Source organism: Camelina sativa, chromosome 6 (assembly GCF_000633955.1).
Source record: "Camelina sativa cultivar DH55 chromosome 6, Cs, whole genome shotgun sequence".
NCBI classification, from domain to species: domain Eukaryota; kingdom Viridiplantae; phylum Streptophyta; class Magnoliopsida; order Brassicales; family Brassicaceae; genus Camelina; species Camelina sativa.
In genome coordinates this window covers 24,011,811-24,034,735 of record NC_025690.1, presented here as the reverse complement: position 1 = coordinate 24,034,735, position 22,925 = coordinate 24,011,811, and the positions used below count along the sequence as shown (strand labels likewise).

Genomic DNA, 22,925 nt, shown 5'->3' with positions numbered 1-22,925 from the left:
TTCCCCTTTTTTTTTTTTTTTTTTTCTTACTCTTCTCTTTGATTCTCTCTTTGCTCCTTTTTTTTTTCTTTTTAATAATTCCGATCCAGTTATATGGTTGGTACGAGATTTAGCCCTTTTTTCAAGTTCTGTGTTGGGTACTGTTTATGAGATTTCTCTGCTGGAAATTTCATAATTCAGATTCTCCCTGTATCGATCTTCGTTTGTTTGCTTGAGATTTCCTCTGTAGATTCCATTAACTGGTGCTAGTGTTGTGTGTATTGAGTTTGTCTTAGTAGAGAGCTGATTCACACTTTTGATAAAATTAAGACTAGTAGGTTTGATTCAATCATAAGGGTCAATTACTATCTATCTGCTGTTGACTGGTTAGGTGGAACTGGCGATTCTGTCTGCTTTGTGACAACTGTGTTTTAGTCTTTTATTTCACAATCTTATAGTATTTGTATCGGATTATGATTTTTTTTTTTTTTTTTAATTGAATTCATGAAACAGATTGGAGGTCAGCTTTGTGTGTGGCCTGGTTTGAGACAACTTTGCCTCAGGAAAAGCTTATTATACGGAGTTATGTGGTTGTTATCCATGCCACTCAAAACATTGCGTGGAGCTAGAAAAACCCTTAAAATTACCCACTTTTGTAGCATTTCCAACATGCCATCCTCTTTAAAAATCGAACTGGTTAGTAGTATGCCTTTGTCCTTTTCTTCTGTATCTTATATGCCCTGTGCAAACATTGTTTATTTTCATACGCTTGCTTTTCTTATTTTTTTTTCCGGGGATGTTTTCAGGTTCCCTGCAGTAAGGACAACTATGCTTATCTTTTGCACGATGAAGACACCGGCACTGTTGGAGTTGTTGATCCTTCTGAGGCTGGACCTGTTATAGAAGCATTGAGCAGGAAAAACTGGAATTTAACTTACATTTTGAATACTCATCATCATGATGATCACATTGGAGGGAATGCTGAATTGAAAGGAAAGTATGGCGCCAAGGTAAGAGGATACTATTGTCGGTTTTGAACTGTATGATCTTGTTTTTTGCGCAAGTTAGCACTCTCTTTATTATCATTTGTTCCCTTGAAGTATTCCTTGCCTCTGAAAGCTATGAAACGTAGTAGAGCTTTACATTATAATGGTTTGGTTTTGTGGTGTAGTAAAGTGTTAAGTCCAACCAGAATGATTTGTGGGCTTTTCTGTTTTGCAACTATGTTTAGTTGTTCTTTTCGTTGTTACTTCCAATATATATACTAAAGTGTTTTTATGTGACGTATGTTGCCGACAGGTGATTGGATCAGCGTCGGATAAGGATCGGATTCCTGAAATTGACATACTTCTGAAGGATAGTGACAAGTGGATGTTTGCTGGCCATGAGGTCCGGATACTTGACACTCCTGGCCACACACAAGGTTTGTAGCTGCCATATACGTCTACTTTAACAAACGATGATATATAGTCAAGTATTGCCAACTTTAGACACGTTTGGTGGCTCACATATTAGTATCTTATTTGTCATTCTCCAGACATTACTGTGTAACTGCTCTCTTTTTTTTCATCGTTCTAGTGTTGAACAACTAGTCATTTCATGTTTTACGCTCCTTAATTGTTCTTATTCTCACGCAGGCCACATAAGCTTCTACTTTCCTGGATCAGCGACAATATTCACAGGAGACCTAATATATAGCTTATCCTGTGGTACCCTTTCAGAAGGTACCCCTGAGCAGGTAACATTGATTGAAAATTAGGCATAAAACCTAACCGGTGAATCTGAAAAATAGCTATATACAACCCTCTGTAGCCTTGCACTCTATGGTTATTTCTTGTGGCAATAGTTGTGATAGTGATTTGCGGTTTTGAAATTGTGTTTCTTTTTCAACCTTCTCTATCTTTGCACTGTTATGGTTAGTTTCTTTTGGCAAAAGTGGGCTAAATGGGTCAAATCTTATAGACCTTATGGAGAGACCACTTGGGAGTACTCTAATAACCTAACTTGATAGTTTCTTCCATAGAAGCAAGCTCATTCTGCTTTGTCCTCTGTTAACGATAAAGCGCCTTTTTTTTGCCCAAGTCTCAGATGCTTTCATCACTTCAAAAGATCGTGGCGTTACCAGATGATACAAATATATACTGCGGCCGTGAAAACACAGCAGTAAGTTTTAAACCACATAAATACTGTCTTATCTCACATTGGTGAACTCTATGCGACTTGGTGAAATAAACTATCTATATATCCTCCATGATACAGGGCAATCTAAAGTTTGCACTATCTGTAGAACCAAAGAATGAAACTCTTCAGTCCTATGCAACCCGAGTCGCCCATCTGCGCAGCCAGGGACTCCCATCGGTAAAATCTGACCTATTCCCTATCATCTCCTCTTAGCTCACTAAACGTCTTTCTGGATCTCATTTACTGGGTTTTGTATGTAGATTCCAACGACTGTTAAGGTGGAGAAAGCATGTAACCCGTTCCTCAGAACATCCAGCAAAGATATCCGTAAATCATTAAGCATTCCGGACTCAGCAACAGAAGCTGAAGCACTGCGTCGTATACAAAGAGCCAGAGACCGTTTCTGAAAAAACTTGGGCATGTTTCTTAATTTGTATAGAAAATTTGCAAATCATCATCAGCCGCAAAAAAATCAATATGTTATTATATGTTTTGGGCTTTCTTCAGTTATCCATTTGAATCTGTATTCAAAACAGAAAAAAAAAAAAAAATCTATATATTTAGTTGCTCATTTATTAAATTATGAGATTTCAAGTGTAATGATGCTTCAGCACACAAGTGTATACGTTTTAGTTCTCTCTTCAAAAGCTTTACCAAATTTCTTAACTATGGAAATCATTAGTTTGGTGGATTGATGGAGTTGGTTCACCAAACGTGAAAACGCAACCGTGCGTCTATTGCTTGTCAACAAAAATACTTAACAACAAAAAGTATTCAATATATTAAAGTCCAATTCAATAGAATTTATGCGAAAAAGTGTCAGTATTACATAGCGGAAGAATAAAAATGGAAACGCTAAAAGGTTTCGCGAGTGGAGAGAGGTTGCAAGCATATGATCTGCCCGCCAAGCAACCCCTTTTAACATTAGTAGTACTGAATTCAGCTTTGTGTGCACTGATCTAACTCGGCTGGACCTTTTCCGCTGAGTTGACTCGCGCGTTTTCGATTTATCGAAAAAAGCGAATAGAGCTTGGGGTTTGTTTTATTCGGCGATAACAATGGAGGGAGAAGATTCCGTCCATGGCGATTCTCATCTCAACCTCAAGACATGTGTCGTCCTTGGCGGCCGAGGGTTCATTGGTCGATCGCTTGTCTCTAGATTGCTTCGCCTCGGAAGCTGGACAGTCCGAGTCGCTGATTCCGCTCACACTCTCCATCTTGACGAATCCGATTCGGTCCTTGTGGATGCTCTCTCCTCCGGCCGCGCTTCTTATCACTCCGTCGATGTTCGTGATAAACCTCAGATCGTTAAAGGTTTGCTTCTTATTTCTCTTTGTATGAATGCTGGACAGATCGGTGTTTGGTATCTGAGAACATACTGTGGGAGAATTTTTTTGATGTTTGAGATTTTTTGGGTTATGATTTGAGTTTTGGTGTTTTAGATGTTGGGATGTGATGGTCACCTCATATAGTTGTTTGTTCTTTGCAGTTACTGAGGGTTCCTGTGTTGTATTTTACATGGGAGCTACTGATTTGCGTTCCCTTGATTACTTTGACTGCTACAAGGTTATTGTTCAAGGTAAAAGTTCTTGCTCACTTCAAGATGGTTTACCATTTTATTAGTTTAACCTTGGGTGGTTAATCGTCGACCCCCTGATAGGTACAAGAAATGTGATTTCTGCCTGTCGTGAGTCTGGAGTCAGAAAACTTATCTACAACAGTACTGCTGATGTTGTTTTTGATTGTTCCCAACCTATACATGATGGTGATGAATCCTTGAGACGTCCTTTGAAGGTAATCCCTGAGGATGATTATTTTGTTGGTTTTTTCTTTTTGCTCCTGTTCAGAGATGATATCTGTTTAACTGTTTTGCTTCGATTCTGTTGCAGTTCCAATCCATGTTGACAGACTTTAACGCTCAAGCGGAAGCTTTGATCAAATTTGCTAACACCCGTGATGGTCTCTTAACTTGTGCACTTCGCTCTAGCATTGTTTTTGGACCTGGTGACACGGAGTTTGTACCTTTCCTTGTGAATCTAGCCAAGTCCGGATATGCAAAGGTCTTATTATTATGTCATCACATTATTGAGTTATGTTTATTATCTAACGATACCTGGGTAGTTTTCCCGTTGGAATAAGAGATTCCATGAGCTTAATGTGTTTTTGGATTTCTTTTGTTTGGAGAATGACTGTCTTGTTCTTTTAAAATTTCAGTTTATAATCGGGAGTGGTGAAAATATGTCTGATTTCACTTACTCTGAGAACGTTTCTCATGCACATATATGCGCCGCAGAAGCATTAGATTTACGGATGGAGTATGTGGCTGGAAAGGTAACTCTGAGGCATATGTATCTACCAAATCACTCCTGAAACGCATGACTAATATATTTGATGAAGTTGTTCTGTGCCGACTATATGTAGGACTTTTTTATCACAAACCTCAAGCCGGTCAGATTTTTGGACTTTGTAAGCCACATTGTTGAAGGTCTGGGATACCCAAGGTAAATGAGCATCCAATCAGTTTTTGATATAATGAAACTTGTTGTGAACTCCTTTCTCTTGCTGTTTCCTGATTATCCGGTGTCTGCTGCGGCATGGTCGAAGGTCCCTCAGAATTTATGAACCTACCCTGAATGTTCCCTTCTTAAATCATCTGCATTCTTAGTATTTTTCTAAGGATAGATGTCATGAACTACCTTATCTAGTGGAACTGTTTCGAGTACGGCCATATTATGTTGTTTTTTTGGATAGCTACTATCTTGTACATGTTTCCGTCTCCTAATATCTAAATATTGATCATTTTGATAAGTTTCAGATCCTTAGACCCAACTTTCTGGTTTACTTGTTTTGATATTTTTCTTCTCGTCAATTGCAGACCATCTATTAAACTTCCTGTTCGGCTGGTTTTGTTTGTTTTCTCACTTCTCAAATGGACACACGAAAAGGAGGGCCTTGGGAGTAATTATGACACAGCTCATCAGTATGCTCTGTTAGCTTCATCAATGAGAACTTTTAACTGCAATGCAGCTAAGAAGCATCTTGGTTACACACCTGTTGTGACACTTGAAGTGAGTTAAAATAGGATTTTATTTGTTTTTATCATATTCAGCTGGTTGAAAGCTTCCTTGGATTCATTAGCTCTTGTTGGATTGTAGGATGGTATTGCATCAACGGTTCAGTGGTTCTCTCGGGATCTTGAGAAGTCTGATGACACGATCATTCAATCTACTGCAGATCAGCTTCTTGGTTGTGGTAAAGGTTAGAACCATCTCGCTACTAACAATTATAATAATGCCCTTTGAAAGTGTTGTTCTTGGCTAATTATTCAGTTATATTGCTTTAAGTCTGTGTCTCATTTAGCTATGGGTATGATGATGCATGTTAATAAGGCTAAACCTGGAAAGAATCTATCTCTATTCTTAATTTAGATTTCTTGCTTCTAGATGTCTAAAACATGCTGAAGTATCTACTTGATCCATTTACCCCTGCTTCCAGACCATGCGATTTTATACGAGTTCCAACTTTATGTCATGCACATATAAACAAACTATGGGTCAATGCAAGCGTTTAATCTTAATTTGTTTAAATTGACTTGACTTTTCATCTATGTTCTCATGCAGTTGCAGACATCTTGCTGTGGAGAAATGAGAAGAAAACATTCGTGTCTTTTGTTTTCCTCAACTTGTTATATTACTGGTTCTTCTTTTCTGGAAAGACATTTACTTCATCTGCAGCCCAACTCCTGTTTCTGTTTGCTGTTGCTCTCTATGGACTTGCTTTTGTGCCGTCAAAAATGTAAGTATTAATTCCGAAAGTTAAGCACTATAGAGGATAGTAAACTTATTTTGTGACACCACAATTTTGGTGATGCATCCATGTATATATGCTTCTCTTGTGAAATCTATATGCAGTAAGTGATATAATTGCTTATTTTGACAGTTTGGGGTTTCAAGTCAAGAAAATACCCCCGTGGAGATTTGAGATCTCGGAGTCAGCTGTGAGAGATTTTAGCAAAGATGTCGTAGTTGTGTGGAACCACGGAGTTGGCCGTTTTAAATCCCTAAGCAGAGGAGGAGACTGGATCAAGTTCTTCAAGGTACAATTCTACTACTCTCTACACACTTATCCAATGCCCAGCAAACATGGAAGTAAACTCATTTCTCTCGTTTCCTGAAACCAAAAAACAGATTGCAGGATCCCTATATCTCCTCAAACTGATCTTATCTCGTTCATTGGCAGCATTTCTTTTCACAGGTACTTGACCAAAACTTTTGTTTTCACACTTTATAATCATGATTAAAAAAACATCATTATCCATAAAATTTCCTGTCCATAACATTGTCTGAACGCTTTGCTGAACAGTGATGTCGTTCTCGTTCACTGCGTTCTTCATCTACGAGCAATACGAGCTTGAGCTCTATTACCTAGCCAGGATCTTCGTCGAATGCTTAACAGTTGTTAAAAGGATGGTGCCTGTTTCTGATGCTTCGGCTAAGCCAATGTTCTTGTGAAGCTTCCAAAGTCCACTAAACGAACACCAACAACAGTTCCAGAGACTAATTGCAGTTATTAGAGATGTCTTTTGTACAAACAGTTTGCTATATTTCGGAATGTAATCTTAATTAAGAGTGAGAGGGATATAATACATAATTACGATTATTTACCAATTTGCCCATGACAACATGAAAACGCATCGTTTCGTTTCGAATTCCAAAAAGAAAATAATAATAAAATAAAATAAAGGAAAAGTTATCATCTATGTATGCCCTTTAAAACCCGCCGCTTCGTTACCTTCTGGCCTCTCTTCTATCTTTCTCTCTCTCTCTCTCTCTCTCTTCGTCTTCAAACTCTTATCTAGGGTTCTCTCTTCTCCTCTGTGTTGCTGGTTGGATTTTAAAACTCAAATCTCTCACATATACTGCTTCATCGTTCAATTCGTCTCTCGTGGATAATCGAAATCTCAATATCCCCAAAGGTAAAAAACAATCATCAATTCAGAAGGATTCGAATTCTTTGGGATCCTTGAGGATTATCGCCAACTGAAACCAAATCAACGATGGCGTTAGCCATGAAGCCAATCAGACCCGATGATTCGGGTTTCAAATCTAATAACCTTTGGGTCGGTAGCCTTACGATCGAAACGACAGACTCAGATCTGACCGAGTTGTTTGGAAGATACGGCGATATCGATAGAATCACGGCGTATTCTTCGCGTGGGTTCGCGTTTGTATACTACAGACATGTGGAGGAAGCCGTGGCTGCGAAAGAGGCTCTTCAAGGAGCTGATTTGAACGGAAGTCAGATTAAGATCGAATTCGCACGACCGGTTTGTTCTTATCTATTGCTCTCTAACTTTGATTGTCTTTTGTCAACGATTATTATACTGTTTTTGCGAATTCATAGTCCAGGAGGTTCACATAACTTTGGTGTTGCTTGTTTACTTAAAAGTTTATTTTTGTGTTGAATCTGGTTTCTCCTCGCACAAAAATCGAAGTCCAAACCTAGATTTATTTAACCTGATCCGATCTTTAAAAAAAAAAAGAGCAAACGCAATTTCTCAAATTAGTTTGGTTTTATTCTACGACAACCGTCTAATCAAACTCGCGCCAAGCGAAACCACAAAGAGATCTTATACGTGTGAAGAATTTGATGTCAAATCATGTATATGATTACTCTTATATCGAATGAGTTGCAAAAGAATACATCAAACACATTCTTCTCGCCGTTATGCAAAGGTTGATGATTCAATTGTCGTCTTCGGTATCATTAGCGTTATCTTCAGACTTGTATCCGCGTTTAGCAGTGTGTGATTTCAGGTTCGCTCCAGTTGTTGAATCTCACAGATTTGAGTGTGAATGAATTGCGGAATTTCGAAAGGTGAAAAATTTGGAAGCTAGTTAATCATCGATCATCAGCCAAACAGATTAGAAATTGGGAGTTTTTAAAGTTCTGTTTCCTGCAAAAACCAAACCGTGTGGAGAAACTTGTCTACGCGGGGGGGGGGGGNNNGGGGGGGGGGGGGGGGGGGGTACTCGAGATATCAATAACTGGCAACGTTTCGTTCAATTTCCTTGGTATGAGTGGCACAAAACCATATCAGTTATGGAGGAGTGTAGGGCTTGCTTATCCTGGATGCTACAGTAAAGACAAATTATGTGGTTGTTAATTTGGCTAACTCTACCAATCAGTTACGTAGTAGATGATCGTCTCATGGTGAAAGAGAAGCTTTTATTTTTGAAACGAAGAACAAAACGTGCTCATCAATCCTTGCCCTACGTACAATCTAGGCTTTCCCAGTTTTGTTCCTCAAGGAGTTGAGTTCTTCACGACCATTCTGGGATTGGTATATCTGCAGTGATCAAGAAAAAGATTCATTTGCAAGCAGACTCCAATTTCAATCTCTCCCGGCTTTAAGTATTCAATGGAGTGTCCAGGGTTTGGTTTGTTTGGGACGAAGGCAACAATAAAGACAAGATTGCTTTGCCGAGAACGTTAATGTCTTGCCAGCTTTGAGATCGACGTTCTTCTCTTGCAGACCATATGTGTGTTTTGTCTAGATGAACTGTTAACACTGATTGATAGAGGAAGATGATGTTGTTAGTTTAGGATAGCAATTGATATCAATTGGTATCATAATGTAGTTGGAATATGAGTTAATTTTTGTGTGTTTAATTTCCTTGATGTTTGAAGCTCTATTCTCTGCAACCTATCTGGGTAATATTATATCACCTTCTTATGTATGCGCCTTTTCTTGTTGCAGGCAAAACCTTGTAAGAGTCTTTGGGTGGGTGGAATCAGCCCGAGTGTCTCCAAGGATGAGCTGGAGGAAGAGTTCAGCAAGTTTGGGAAGATCGAGGATTTTAGGTTTCTTAGAGAACGCAAGACAGCTTTCATTGATTATTATGAGATGGATGATGCTTTACAGGCTAAGAGCATGAATGGAAAGCGAATGGGTGGTAGCTATTTGCGGGTTGATTTTCTTCGCTCACAAGCGCCAAGAAAAGTAAGTACCCTTGTGACATTTATTTCTGTTTACTTTAATAAATTGCATCAGACTTTTAGCGCTGAGCTCTGTCTTGTGCACCTAGGAGCAGTATTTACTCGAATCAACTGTTTTTCTAGTGAATTCCTACAGCTTTGTAGCACCATTTCATATTCCATAATAGTGTCTGCGCATCGTTTTTATTGAAATCAAGTTACTTTTTCTTTATCTTTAGGAACAATGGGCTGGCTCCTATGATAACAGGAATGGGAATATGAATCAGAAACCTCAGGTTAGTCGTAAAAGTTGAAATATAGTATGTTTCTTGTTAATGGTGATTTGTGTAGGTTAATTGGCTTTGACATTTTTGGTATATTCTTACAGTATCCTCACTCATATGAAGATGGTAAAGGAGATGTCCAGCCAAGTAAGGTTCTGCGGGTTGTGTACCCTCCTACTCTTCAGATAGATGAGCAAGTGCTACACAATGCAATGATACTCTTTGGTGAGATCGAGAGGATTAAAAGTTACCCATCAATGCATTTTTCACTTGTGGAGTTTAGAAGCGCGGAAGAAGCTCGCCGTGCCAAGGAAGAGCTACAGGGGAGGTTATACAGGGATCAGAGAATCACAATTATGTACTCAAACGATGAGCTGCCTCCTCAGCAAGATGATACTAGTTTTTACTCTGGTGTGAAACGGTCAAGGCCAGATATGTTCAACAATGACCCGTCATTTGTAGCTTCTCCTCATTCTACTGGAATTCCTGGGTCTATGAGGCCCTTCAGAGGTAGCAATGAGCGTTCTTATAATGGTTCAGAATACAACGATGTTGTAGGCAAGGAGCCAAACTGGAGGAGGCCATCTCCAAATGGAACCGGAATACTCCCATCTCCAACAGGATCTGGAATCCTCCCATCTCCTGCGCAAGGTACAAGGTCAAACCCTGGTTCTTGGGAAGGATATGATCCTGCTCAGTTGGACAGGGAAAGTAAACGAACCAAAAGAGATGGATCGGTGGACGGTTTTACTCCAATGGGTGTAGATGAGAGGTCATATGGACGTGGCTCAGTTGCTGCTAGGCCTATCCGTGGTCACTCTGATTCTGACATGTGGAGAGGAATGATTGCCAAGGGGGGCACTCCTGTCTGTTGTGCTCGTTGTGTACCTATTGGAAAAGGGATTGAAACTAAACTGTGAGTACCCTTTACAGTATTTAAACCCTTCTAATGTTTTCATTCTTTTACAGAGATCCATATATTTTCTTTACATTCTTGATGGAAGTTAGAGGTCATTATTTTAGGTAGTAAATTGTAGGATTGACTATTGCTTGTATAGTTTCTGAGATGTCTTGATTTACGTGGTGCTAATGCATTTATGATTTAACTGATGACGTTTCCTTCAATTACTGACTTTGGTTGTATTTTAAATTGATTTACAGCCCTGAGGTCATCAATTGTTCAGCAAGAACTGGTTTGGATATGCTCGCCAAACATTACACCGAAGCCATTGGATTTGAAATCGTTTTCTTCTTACCAAACAGGCAAGAAGATTTTGCGTCTTACACTGAATTTCTCCGCTACCTTGGCTCAAAAAATCGGGCAGGTGTTGCCAAATTAGATGATGGAACAACGTTATTCTTGGTGCCTCCATCAGATTTCTTAACTGATGTACTCAAAGTGTCTGGTCCAGAACGGCTTTATGGTGTTGTTCTCAAGTTGCCTCCGCCAGCTGTTCCTGTTGCAGCATCATACAGACATGAAACTCAGTACAATCCTCTGCCTTATATGGATCAAGCCCGGGATTCACCTGCCAATGCCAGTCACAGTTTATATCCTCCTAGGGAAAATTACAACATGGGTGCACCAGAACATTTGACAGCTCCTTCAAAACCATCCGTTAGCGAGCCTCTCAGAATACCTAACAATGCAGCGCCTCAAGCTGGGGTTAGTTTAACTCCGGAGCTTTTAGCGACTCTGGCATCTTTTCTCCCTGCAACTTCTCAACCTACTGCCCCCGAGAGTCACCAACCTTTGTCAGGCAATTCAACAGTTGTTTCCACAGTTACTCAATCCAATGGACTGTACAATGGAGAAGCACCGTCAAATCAGTCATTCCAACAATATGGAAATCAATACACTCCAGCCGGGCAACTACCTCCTCCTCCCCCTCCCCCTCTGCGTTACCCAGCAGCTTCAAACAACCCCAACTACTCTAGCGGAATGGTCCATGGCAACGTGCAATACCAAGGCCAATCTGTTAACATGCCTCAGCTGTCTCCGTTACCAAATATGCCTCATAATAATTATGCCATGTACACACAGGGTTCGTCAAATCAGGCTGTTTCTCAGCCCATGACACAGCATTACCAACCAGAAGCTTCCATGCCCAACCAAAATTATGGTCTTCCAAGCTATCAGCAAGCTAATTATCATGCCGTTACAACAAATCTGGCGCATAACATAAATCCTTCCCAATTCCAAGCTGCTATGCAACCACCAGCTGACAAGGCAAACTTAGAGACACAAAGCCAAACGCCACAGTTGCAGCCTTTGCTCTCTGGGGTTGGTCAAGGTACAACGGATGGGGAGGTGGATAAGAACCAGAGATACCAGTCAACACTACAGTTTGCCGCAAACCTTCTTCTCCAGATACAGCAGAAGCAGCAGCAACAGTCTTCAGGTACTCCGGCTGGACAGGGGCCTTGAACTAGCTCCACCCGCCATCGTAATCCTTAAGGTAAATCATCTCTATCTGCACCCTTTGTTTGATCACTGAGTTGAATGATTGAAATACTTGTCTGATCCTTTCTTGGCATATGATAAAAGCATGTGCTCCCTGTTTATCTCTTGCATTTCTGTAGAGTTATCTGTGTCAAAGCTGAAGCATTTTAGTCTACATTTTTATAGAGGGTACATGAACTTTTGTGAGAAAAACGTAGGATTGCTTTGTTGAAAATACATTTTTTATCTGTTGCTTGCATTGTCATTGTGGCTGCCTACTTTGTTGGTTCTTTCTTTGCTTCTTCCATGAATCCAGCCTAATGGTATACATATAACATCTAATTTGGTATTCTTCTTATGACATGTAAATTTTGCTTTTTATTGAATCCCCTTTGTTTTTGTGGAGCTACGATGGAGTGTGTATGTGTGTGTAAATGGTTGGTTACTAGCATACCTTGGATTTGTAAATTTCGTAAATGTGATAAGAATATACTTTTTGATGATTAGGAGTTCTAATTGCTTGTATAGAAATATAACAAACTGTGCTTCAGCTTGCAAAACTCTCCTTTAATACAAAAGATAAGAGACAGAGAATCTTAACTGCGGTCATTAAAGAGCATACAAAGATTACCTGATTGCAGAAAGCCAATTTGATAGACTTGAAAATCCTGTCCGAGAAAAACTCAGATGAACAATCTGATGATACATATATACTCTTATCGTTTACCAAACCTCCTAAATTACCAAGGAGAAAATAACAGATTCAATCGTGTGATTTGCCTTTTTATGATCATAGAGAAAACTGAATTATATTGGAGGAAGGAAGCTTAGAGAAGCCGTGTCATTAACTCATACCTGTTTTGAAACTGTGTAGGTGGTGGTTTGAGAGCTAAAAGCGGTAAAACTTGCGTGACCAAGAGAGAGGCGTTTGTGCTATAGAAAGAAGTGTACGAACAAAGTCTATAAAAAGTCCTTACAGACGCAGAAAAAAAAATGAAGGCTTGGTGCTCTTTAGCTCATCATCGTTTTTCTTTCTTTAGATAAAAGAAAGGCTGTATAAATTTGACTGTGATTTTTAGATTGTCTTTTCTTTTCTTTTCCTAAATAGTTTATTTTTGTTGCTCTTATAAAACAAATCCTCGACATTATGTCAAAATTGTTGATGATATTCCAATGGAGAACCCAAGTTTTACATCTACTTTCTCGTATGCCCATTAGTATCATGTGAAAGTTTACAAACAAACAAACAAAACACTAAAGCTTACGTACATTTATTTACTGTATAAAAAAAAACTCAGACAAATAAGTTTTTGTTGAGTCTCATTTATGGTAAAAGTGAGAAGTTTGTTAAATTTTGGAGACTACATGAGGGAATAAGCAGGGCCTCCACCTCCTTCAGGCACCGTCCACTCTATGTTTTGCTTAGGATCTTTGATGTCACATGCCTTTCACATATTTTTTTAAAAATAATCAAAATAACGATTTAAACTTCTCCAAAATCAATGGAGTAACATGAATACACACGATTTAACAAAAAGTACTTAAAGTCAATGAGTGATGCATACCTTGCAGTGCAAACAGTTTTGAGCGTTGATCTGCAGTTTCGGCTTTCCCTCTTCATCTTCCACATATCTTTTTTAAGTTTAGAATCAACATACAAACCATGATGAGTATCTTGTTTCAGTAAGTTACTCTATTGATCAAATTTCATATGGAGAGATAGAGCGGAGAGAGTAAGTGAGTTATTACTCGTAAACACGGGCTGGGCAGTATCGTGACTCTGGTGCAGCATACTCTGGAAAGTTTACCTTTTCTGGAATCTTGGGATCCCTCAAGCGCAAATGAGATGGTTGATCATGATCATGATTGGTATTACTCCTGTTATCGTCATCATCATTCAACATTCAAGATGCAACCACTAGTAAATACCATAGGAGGAGTACTTTTACATTGTAAATATATTGGAGTTTGTGTCATGGAACAAACCTGTATAACGAAGTTGGCACATCAAATGAAAAAACACCATCTGGCTTTGGATACTCAATTGGTGTGCATTTCCGAGCATGCTGCATTAAAATGTAGCACGACATTAGTTGTGTTTTTCTCATTTTCAGTGTGTTCAGTGGACGATCTAATTACAGTTGATATAGGTAAGGTTTATTCAAGTGCTTGTAATACTTACATTTGTTGCTTCGTGGTCAGCTTTCCCGTGCTTGAGCGTGTAAGGGACCTTTCCTTTCAGTACATAGCTGCATAATCAAACATAAATAGTTCACTTATAGCAAAAAGAAATGATCATACAAACACTGCAAAAAGGAGAATCAAGGCCGGGTCTTACTGTTCCATAGCACTCACGGCCATGCCAGGGAGTAGCCCATACTCGAATGCCTGCAAGGATTAGAGATTACGATCTTATCTTCCAGGAAAGATGAATTAGACAGAAAACANCTTGCAGTGCAAACAGTTTTGAGCGTTGATCTGCAGTTTCGGCTTTCCCTCTTCATCTTCCACATATCTTTTTTAAGTTTAGAATCAACATACAAACCATGATGAGTATCTTGTTTCAGTAAGTTACTCTATTGATCAAATTTCATATGGAGAGATAGAGCGGAGAGAGTAAGTGAGTTATTACTCGTAAACACGGGCTGGGCAGTATCGTGACTCTGGTGCAGCATACTCTGGAAAGTTTACCTTTTCTGGAATCTTGGGATCCCTCAAGCGCAAATGAGATGGTTGATCATGATCATGATTGGTATTACTCCTGTTATCGTCATCATCATTCAACATTCAAGATGCAACCACTAGTAAATACCATAGGAGGAGTACTTTTACATTGTAAATATATTGGAGTTTGTGTCATGGAACAAACCTGTATAACGAAGTTGGCACATCAAATGAAAAAACACCATCTGGCTTTGGATACTCAATTGGTGTGCATTTCCGAGCATGCTGCATTAAAATGTAGCACGACATTAGTTGTGTTTTTCTCATTTTCAGTGTGTTCAGTGGACGATCTAATTACAGTTGATATAGGTAAGGTTTATTCAAGTGCTTGTAATACTTACATTTGTTGCTTCGTGGTCAGCTTTCCCGTGCTTGAGCGTGTAAGGGACCTTTCCTTTCAGTACATAGCTGCATAATCAAACATAAATAGTTCACTTATAGCAAAAAGAAATGATCATACAAACACTGCAAAAAGGAGAATCAAGGCCGGGTCTTACTGTTCCATAGCACTCACGGCCATGCCAGGGAGTAGCCCATACTCGAATGCCTGCAAGGATTAGAGATTACGATCTTATCTTCCAGGAAAGATGAATTAGACAGAAAACAACATGCGCTGGTATATGTTCATGATATTACGTACAGGACGGTAGTTTCGAGCTGCGTAGAGCTCCTTCCACACCCATGAATCCTTCAAGTTGTCCCAGTATGTGTTCATGTTTATACCTTCATGAAGTACACCAAATGCAGCCTCTGCTGCTAACATTCCTGTAAGATGTTGATGACATTAAGATGAGAATTCTGTGATGGGACAATGAAAAAAAAACGTATTTTACCAAAGATTGATTGTGACCTGATTTCATTGCTGTATGCGTTCCCTTAATCTTGGGTACATTGAGAAAACCAGCTGAACATCCAATTATTGCTCCTCCAGGAAAAACTGGATAGGGAATGGACTGAAATTTTACTAGCATCAAGTTCAAATATGTTATAAAATGCCAAACAAATTCACGATGCTATCTAGAAATCTTATTTTCCAGTCAATAAAACTAAACTATGTAGAAAATGGCTATACCAAAAATGAGAATTGTACTGATTTCAAAGAATCAAGGCAGCAGTATCTAAGGGAGTAAGTTTCAACTCACCTGAAAACCACCTTCATTTAAAGTACGAGCTCCATACTGAAGCACAGTACCGCCTTCCAAGATGCGTTTAATGGCAGGATGGTGTTTGAGTTTCTGTTTGGAGGATAAAATGATATTGCTCATCAAACTTCTCAATTTTGAATTACCTTATTAGAAAGGTATTCATTGTAATTGACATACCTGAAATTCCTCATACGGATTCAGAAAAGGGTTGTGGTAATTCAAGGCAACAACCAAGCCAAGGGCAACCTGTTTGGTTGAAAAGAAAACTCAAACTCAGCTACCAAAATTGAAAGATAAGTTTTGTAATTGATTAAGACAATATTTTCTCAACCGTATTAAAGAATCTTCGAAGGGAGAGATGAGTTACCTGCCTGTCGTTCATGTGGTACAAGAATGAACCTCCATAAGTTTTGGGTTCTAAGGGCCAACCCAATGTGTGAACAACTTCCCCGGGGTTATGCTTGCTTTCATGTATCTCCCAAACCTGTTATACTAAAAGTATCAGCAATTAAAAATGACATATGGCCAACAGTTTACACAGAGAAACTGTTACGTAAAATCTGAATTCGAGTTAAAACTAATCAAGGATAGAAGTGGAAACCTCCTTAATTCCCAAAGCATATGTCTGATGCTGAGCATTAACCTCCTCTCTTAATTTATACTTTTTAATGATTCTCTGCACATATGAGAGTAAGAACTTGGTTAGCATCAGAAGTAGATGCAGGCAAATCGTGTGTGTATCCTTATAATCAAAACGGTTCTTCTGACCTCGGACAATGATCCTCTGCATCCCTCTGCAAATAGTGTAACTCGCCCTTTTATGTCAACGCCTGGCTGGAAATTCTCCTTCTTGGAACCATCTTTGGATATACCCATATCTTTGGTTGCAATCCCAACAAGTTTATCACTTGCATCATATAAGACCTGAAAAGGAACGTTTACTATGAAAAAACATCAATTGTATTCAAGACTCTAAACACAAGTAGAAGCACAAAATTACCTCACTAGCAGAAAAGCCAGGATAAATCTCAGTTCCAAGCTCCTCAGCTTTTCCTCCTAGCCAACGCACCAGTTGACTCAAACTATATACACAAGCACCACCAAATACCAAACATCTCAAATGAAACTTTTAACAATGGACATAAAAGAGTAATAATCGTTTCTCTCTTACACATACCTAATAACGTAGTTTCCCTTGTTATCAAACGGAGAAGGAAGTGAAATTGCACGATCTTTCGTCAAAAACCAGAACTTATCAGATGAAGCAGGGATCTCAATGGGTGTCTACAAACATACATATCATAAAACAACAAAAAATCTGAATAATTACATTTTGGTTTCTTCTTAGTTCTTAAACAAGGAGCATACAAGACTAAGTAAAGACTAAGAGAGAGAGAGAGGGTCAAACATGTTCTTGTCTCCAATGTGGAAGAAGTTCATCTAATGCCACAGGTTCAAAAACATTTCCAGATATGATATGTCCTCCTACAAATATGAAATTTCACAACAAAATTACAGAGAGCTAAAAGAGAATAGAAAAATCAATACTTTTTTGAGAAAGAGAGAGAGAGAGAGAGAGAGAGTAGGAAACTGACCTACTTCTGCTCCTTTCTCAACGACGCAAACAGAGAGATCAACGTTCTTCTCCTGAGACAGTTGTTTCAATCGTATAGCAGCAGATAAACCGGCCGGTCCAGCTCCAACAATCAGAACATCGTACTCTATTGACTCTCTTCCCGCTTCACTGCTGATACTCCTCCCATTCACTCCTAAAGTCCTCGAATTTGAGCTTAAAGGTGAAATTTTTCGAAACAACTCGACGGAATATGGATACCCAGATCGATTCGATTGCCTCGGAGGTGACGACGACACAGAGGATGATGAGGTAAAAGGTTTTGAAGAAGGTAATAAAGGGAGAAGCAGACGGTGATTCTTAAAGCTTCTGAATTGATTCGAAGAAGAGAGCTTTACAAGGAATCTATGCATGATGATGGATCACTACTGAGTAAACTAGGATGAGGATGATCGAGGAGGAAAGGATTAACAAGAAGACATTAACAAAAGCTTCGAACTGACTCGGCGATAGATGTGGCAGCCTCTTTCATTCATCTCTTTTATCTAAAATATAACATTAAAAAAGGAAATTGACTATTATTTTTGGGACATGGTTTATGCAATAATTCTGTATTAATATAATGTTTTTTTATAACAAATATTAATGTAACTAGATTTTGCACCGCGGACATATAACTTTTATTATAATTTATATTTATGTTGTATCTATTTGTTAAATATTGGATATTTTGTAAATAGAGAAATAACTAAATTTTTCGATTGTTGTGTGGATAAATATTTATATTATTTTTTTAACCTGCAATACAACCATTTGTTTGTTATATTTAGTTTGTTTTGTTTACTGTTTGAGATTCTATTTTGATTTTAGTTATTATAACAAAAAAATAAAGGATCTAAATACATAAACTGATTAAGTCACATTTTTCCTAATGATTTAATTATTTTACACAATCTTAGTTAAATTAATTTGATTTTATGTCAAATATTCTAATATTAGTAGTGTTGATAAATAATTAAATGAGGATTTAACCCGTATTAACACAAATTTAATAATATTTTATTAATTTCAACGTGTCCTCTTTATAACTCATTTACTATATAACCACATTATATAGTATTTTAAACTTTTTAATTTTACATATTCTTAATAATTAAATTTTTTATTAAATTTATATATGTTAATTATAATATCTAAATAAACGTCAATCGAAGTTTTTCTTAGTTAATAATCAAATCTCACAGTTTTTGGAAAACAAAATGGAAATCAAATTGTTGTTTTCTTTGTTTGCGAATGATTCAGATATAGAATATCTTTAAAACACAATAGAATGTATGGTTAAATATATGATAGTTTCTATTTCCATATTGATTACTATTATTTATTTAGTTGGAATGAAATGTAAAATATTTAGGAAATAAAATCTGTAGTAATGTTAGTTTTAAAAAAAATTTAAGGGTTAATGTTGTAAATAACTTTTTAAATAAACAAAAGTAAAATGGCATAACCCAAAATGTACTTCAAAAATGTTAATATAGATATTTTTGCGGTAAAATATGCAACTGATGGTGACGTATATTAATCAGAATTTTAAGATTTTTCTAACCAATTTTAAAATTACATAGCGACGTATATGCAATATGGTCACATGATGCGTAAGACCAAATAACACATGAGATTCCTTATTTGGTGCAACACAGTCACCAACCACTATCAAACGCAATATTTCATAATTGTTCAACCAAAATCTCACCCAACTCTCCCTCTCTTGTACGTATATATAGACGTAGTAACATAGAGGAGATGACTATACACACGCTACATTTTGAGTTATATTTATGATGCCGGAACAAACGTACATGTACGCTTATGTAACGCTGCCGCATAATGACCAGAGAGAACGCTACTCTCAGAAATGTTATCGGGACGGAAGACGGGTGGTGTTGGCAAGCTACGACTTGATGGGATCAGAGAGTTTCGGTTTTAAAGAGAAGCTAAGGAAGTCAATGAAAGGAATCAACGAGTCCGCCGAGCGGTGGGTTTCCGAAGTGCGTCAAGGTACGACCAAGAGACGTTTTGCGATTAGAGTTTTGAGGACAAAACTTGGCTTCTACTCTTGCTTCATTCGTAGTGTTGGATTTTTTACTTCTTGCGTGGGGGCACCTAGATAATTTCATGAAGTAATTAATCTTACCCTAAAGTATTCTATCGATGTCGCTCTTTCGTACATTTACATGTAAATATTTGATTTCATTTACACATACGTACGTGTTTCGTGTATCCCACATTCAGATTCAAGTTGGAGACTTTGTCGAGTGAATTAAGGTTTGAATATATAAACTTACTGTTATTGTGTACGCGGTATAATATGTAATCAGAAATCTATATTTTGGTGATCCATTGATTTCATGACCACTATGAATTAATGCTCCCGAAATTCACATAATAAGGATACCCAATACTTGATTATCCAAGAAAATGTATGTCTTATTTAGATATAAAATTACATTTTCACCCAAAAGATAAAACAAAAAGAAAAATACAAATATGTGGACAGATTATATATCCACAATTATAAAGTTTTATCTAAAACAAAGACATAAAACAAAACAAAAAAACCAATATGTGGACATCACTCCTAGGAATATTATTTTTAGTGGTCCAGTTATTTGAATTAGATATATGGTTAATTAATACTCCTTATATAAAATGAAAACATAAAATCAGAATAAATGAGGAGGTAATAATATAATTAGTATAATCCAGCAGAAGGCTGCGGAGCAGGAGCAAAAGGCTGTGGAGCAGGAGCAGGACTACTACAACATGAAGTGATGAGTTTGTTGCAGCAAGATTTACTCTTCACTGCGCCAATGAAATCATATAATTGCCTTCCCTCATCAACTTTGATACCTTTGTTTGTTACGCCTTCAAATAAGTACCGTCCGAAAGTAATGCGGCCCTCAACCTCGGTCGCGGTCATTGCTACGATCATTACCAATACGGCAATAGAGACAATCGCGCTTCTCCTTTCAAACGCCATTATTATTATTTTTTTATTTTGTTTTTCTTGAATTTTTTTTTTTTTTGTTTTTTTTTTTGTTATGAATTTTTGACTGATGATTATGGTTGTAGCTATCGGTGTTATTTATATGGTAAACCAAGCTCCCAAATATAGTAAATTGCTATTTTAGATAGCTTATTGAATGTTTCCTGTGGATGGTATTTGAGCGAATCTTATTCTTAATTTTATGCCTTTAGTACCGGAGTATTTTATGACTTGGTATTTAACTTGGTGTACGCAAAATGTGGATATTTTAAGAATGGGCACATTAATATGATTTCAAAAGAGGGCAACAGTTTATGTTGCTTTTTGAGTTGAGTGGTTGGAAACTTGGATTCACCTCCTTTTTTCATGGTAATCATATTTATTATCTTCGCCTTCTAATTATGTCTGGATGATGATGGTTTTAATTTGGTGATAAATAAAATGTAGTCGGTATATCAATAAATATTTAAAACGTTGGTATAAGAAACATAAACATCATTGATTCAAAATAGTGTAATTTTCTAACGTAGAAATATAAGAAGAAAAATGAATTCCCTATCAAATCAAGTCCTGAAGAAAAGACGAGACCGCATGGAGTAGGCTCTCACGGCCGAGAGTATCAAAATTGTGGTGAGTGCAGGTACAAACACTGCTAATACAAATAACAATATCATCAATAATTAATGAGAAGATAGTTAAAGAGTTCAGTAGATTATAAACCAAATTATATTTTTTCTCAAGCAATAAAAATAAATATGTTGTAAATGTTTGCTTCATATGGGCTTATTTGGCCTAAATCATGAATTGGCCTATATTGGTGTATAGCCCATTCATGATCCGGGTTGTGTGGTCTGTAAGGGTAAACCGACATAAGCTCTATGTTCGGTGTGGGAAGATCTCTCAAAAAGATGACATGATTAAGGGTGCTTCAAGAATACTTCAAGAACAATGGGGTACCGGAGCCTGAGGGGAAAGTAACCTGGCTCTGATACCAATTGTTGGGTTTTCCAAGCCCAAGCCAATTCCCCTATTAGTATGATATTGTTCGCTTTGGGCCCAGGTGTCAAAGTCCGCACGGATTTTTTATTGGGCTTCTTCCCAAAATGCCTCATACTAATTGGAGTTAGTCTTAGCTTATATATTAGAAACTTATTTTCTAATCTTCAAATGTCGGATTTTGTTTGTATCCCAACAAAATAGGCTACCTCCGAAAGTCACGAGCGAGAATGAGGACGACAACACATTGGTTAGTAAAATCATGAGTATAAACTGCAAAGGTCCTTTGACAAAAAAAAAGTATAAACTGCAAAGGTCAAACAAGTAGTAGCATTAAACTTACTGCCAAGAATAAATACAACTCAGCCAAGAATAACGCTAGGTTAACTTAAACTTACTGCGTGCAGCGTGATTGGACATAATAGGAGCAAGATTAAACTTGGTTGATGTAATTTAGAGAGTTTCGTAGCCCATATGTTGATATTAAACTTGGAGACTTTAGGCAAGTTATTTCAGGCTTGGATTTTCATACATTTTCTTGTATAAGTATATTTGCGTCAGATGCTCACAAGAAGTTTAAATTTTTATTTTTTAACTAAAATTTTCTATTTCCATTGATGTTCACAACTATTGGTTGATGCTCACAAGATTTATATTACCCATATATTGGATACTTCGTAGCTAGCTTGAATTTTGGCCAAATATATTCCATCGTCGTTTATTTTATTTTATTTTATTTAAAGCTGAACTAGAATCTAAACTCAAAATGATATATAATTTCATTCATATAAAGGAAAATGTAATGGAAAATGTAAGACAATACAAATGTATATATGTGGACGGTTTTATCCTTCCCACAACGTTTACTATACATTGATGGATGATGATCCTCTAAAAAAAAGATAACACACTTGGTTCATATATACATCGCCAATCAATACTATTATGTCCAATCACCCACTTATCTAAATATTTATATAAAGCTAATCAAATCGCCTCAGAAAAAGGGGAAAAAAATATATAAAGAAAAAAATTACGAAGTAATTATATTATACAGTAAATGTTAACGTAATTAAGTTAATGTTTAGGAAAACAACAAGTGTGAATGAACACGTTGCAACAACCTCCACCAAAATCAGCTAAGCTCCGTCGGATATGGATTCCCCCATCCACTTCGGTAGCAGTCGTTGCTACTATCATTAGACATATGGCCATTGACACAACCGCAGTTTTCATTCCAATTAACGCCATTTTTTTCGTAGTCTTTTTGTTCCTTTTTTTTTTTTTTTTGGTGGTTGTTCATCATGAGTTTTAACTATTAGTGTATTTATATGTTAAGCCAAACTTCCAGATATAGTATATTGTTAATTTAGACAACTTGTTCAATGATTTTTGTGGATGGCATTTGAGAGTGATCAATTTTATTTTTAGTTCCATACATTTAGAAACAATAAAAGTGATGACTAGTAGGTTTTGGCATATACAAATTAGAAAGAAACAATTATTACGTATTCTAATATTAAAAAGATAAAAAGTTAAAAATTTCGTTGTCAAAAAAAAAAAAAAAAAAAAAAAA

At 37.3% G+C, this 22,925-nt stretch overlaps 6 protein-coding genes across 7 annotated transcripts in view; 4 read left to right on the top strand and 2 right to left on the bottom strand.

The window, feature by feature from the left end:
- The window catches only part of LOC104793274 (hydroxyacylglutathione hydrolase 1, mitochondrial), a 3,675-nt gene extending 1,027 nt beyond the window's left edge, over positions 1-2,648 (top strand). Inside the window, exons 2-8 of one of the 2 annotated variants that reach the window (XM_010519603.2) lie at positions 493-675; positions 786-989; positions 1,279-1,402; positions 1,617-1,717; positions 2,068-2,142; positions 2,239-2,337; positions 2,421-2,648. In XM_010519603.2, coding sequence (XP_010517905.1) covers positions 493-675; positions 786-989; positions 1,279-1,402; positions 1,617-1,717; positions 2,068-2,142; positions 2,239-2,337; positions 2,421-2,567 — 933 coding nt within the window. In that variant the 3' untranslated portion in view covers positions 2,568-2,648. Of the gene's footprint in view, positions 1-492; positions 676-785; positions 990-1,278; positions 1,403-1,616; positions 1,718-2,061; positions 2,143-2,238; positions 2,338-2,420 lie in introns of both variants that reach the window. The other variant, XM_010519602.2, reaches the window with a different exon arrangement.
- On the top strand, positions 2,965-6,855 carry LOC104793273 (3beta-hydroxysteroid-dehydrogenase/decarboxylase). Its single transcript, XM_010519601.2, has 12 exons — positions 2,965-3,474; positions 3,650-3,739; positions 3,821-3,954; positions 4,050-4,220; positions 4,375-4,491; positions 4,582-4,661; positions 5,036-5,228; positions 5,316-5,418; positions 5,781-5,955; positions 6,100-6,256; positions 6,348-6,414; positions 6,523-6,855. Exons 1-12 carry the CDS (start codon positions 3,219-3,221, stop codon positions 6,669-6,671), a joined length of 1,692 nt encoding a protein of 563 aa, XP_010517903.1. The 5' UTR covers positions 2,965-3,218; the 3' UTR covers positions 6,672-6,855.
- LOC104793271 (flowering time control protein FPA) lies at positions 6,975-13,059 on the top strand. The gene is made up of 6 exons (XM_010519598.1): positions 6,975-7,486; positions 8,921-9,163; positions 9,378-9,434; positions 9,527-10,338; positions 10,584-11,881; positions 12,740-13,059. Exons 1-5 carry the CDS (start codon positions 7,217-7,219, stop codon positions 11,848-11,850), a joined length of 2,649 nt encoding a protein of 882 aa, XP_010517900.1. The 5' UTR covers positions 6,975-7,216; the 3' UTR covers positions 11,851-11,881; positions 12,740-13,059.
- On the bottom strand, positions 13,011-17,849 carry LOC104793272 (electron transfer flavoprotein-ubiquinone oxidoreductase, mitochondrial). Its single transcript, XM_010519599.2, has 17 exons — positions 17,330-17,849; positions 17,143-17,219; positions 16,912-17,018; positions 16,735-16,816; positions 16,503-16,658; positions 16,336-16,410; positions 16,102-16,218; positions 15,912-15,980; positions 15,732-15,824; positions 15,440-15,542; positions 15,230-15,354; positions 15,087-15,136; positions 14,931-14,997; positions 14,735-14,814; positions 14,498-14,626; positions 13,431-13,497; positions 13,011-13,310 (listed from the first exon to the last, which is right to left on the bottom strand). Exons 1-17 carry the CDS (start codon positions 17,718-17,720, stop codon positions 13,227-13,229), a joined length of 1,872 nt encoding a protein of 623 aa, XP_010517901.1. The 5' UTR covers positions 17,721-17,849; the 3' UTR covers positions 13,011-13,226.
- Positions 19,128-19,664, top strand: LOC104793270. Its single transcript, XM_010519597.2, has one exon. It carries the CDS (start codon positions 19,146-19,148, stop codon positions 19,476-19,478), a length of 333 nt encoding a protein of 110 aa, XP_010517899.1. The 5' UTR covers positions 19,128-19,145; the 3' UTR covers positions 19,479-19,664.
- On the bottom strand, positions 22,237-22,630 carry LOC109133443. Its single transcript, XM_019246560.1, has one exon. The coding sequence runs from the start codon at positions 22,598-22,600 to the stop codon at positions 22,427-22,429; it is 174 nt and encodes a 57-aa protein (XP_019102105.1). The 5' UTR covers positions 22,601-22,630; the 3' UTR covers positions 22,237-22,426.

Bases quoted from the DNA above. Each gene is read 5' to 3' on its own strand.
- LOC104793273 (XM_010519601.2), top strand. From the start codon at position 3,219: ATGGAGGGAGAAGATTCCGTCCATGGCGATTCTCATCTCAACCTCAAG. The intron at 4,221-4,374 runs GTCTTATTATTA...TTAAAATTTCAG, and splicing joins CCAAGTCCGGATATGCAAAG to TTTATAATCGGGAGTGGTGA. The intron at 5,956-6,099 runs GTAAGTATTAAT...TTATTTTGACAG, and splicing joins GCTTTTGTGCCGTCAAAAAT to TTTGGGGTTTCAAGTCAAGA.
- LOC104793271 (XM_010519598.1), top strand. From the start codon at position 7,217: ATGGCGTTAGCCATGAAGCCAATCAGACCCGATGATTCGGGTTTCAAA. The intron at 9,164-9,377 runs GTAAGTACCCTT...CTTTATCTTTAG, and splicing joins GCTCACAAGCGCCAAGAAAA to GAACAATGGGCTGGCTCCTA. The intron at 9,435-9,526 runs GTTAGTCGTAAA...ATATTCTTACAG, and splicing joins ATATGAATCAGAAACCTCAG to TATCCTCACTCATATGAAGA.
- LOC104793272 (XM_010519599.2), bottom strand. From the start codon at position 17,720: ATGCATAGATTCCTTGTAAAGCTCTCTTCTTCGAATCAATTCAGAAGC. The intron at 16,817-16,911 runs GTATGTGTAAGA...TTGTGTATATAG, and splicing joins AAGGGAAACTACGTTATTAG to TTTGAGTCAACTGGTGCGTT. The intron at 14,815-14,930 runs GTAAGTATTACA...ATTTTAATGCAG, and splicing joins CTGACCACGAAGCAACAAAT to CATGCTCGGAAATGCACACC.
- LOC104793270 (XM_010519597.2), top strand. From the start codon at position 19,146: ATGATGCCGGAACAAACGTACATGTACGCTTATGTAACGCTGCCGCAT.
- LOC109133443 (XM_019246560.1), bottom strand. From the start codon at position 22,600: ATGGCGTTAATTGGAATGAAAACTGCGGTTGTGTCAATGGCCATATGT.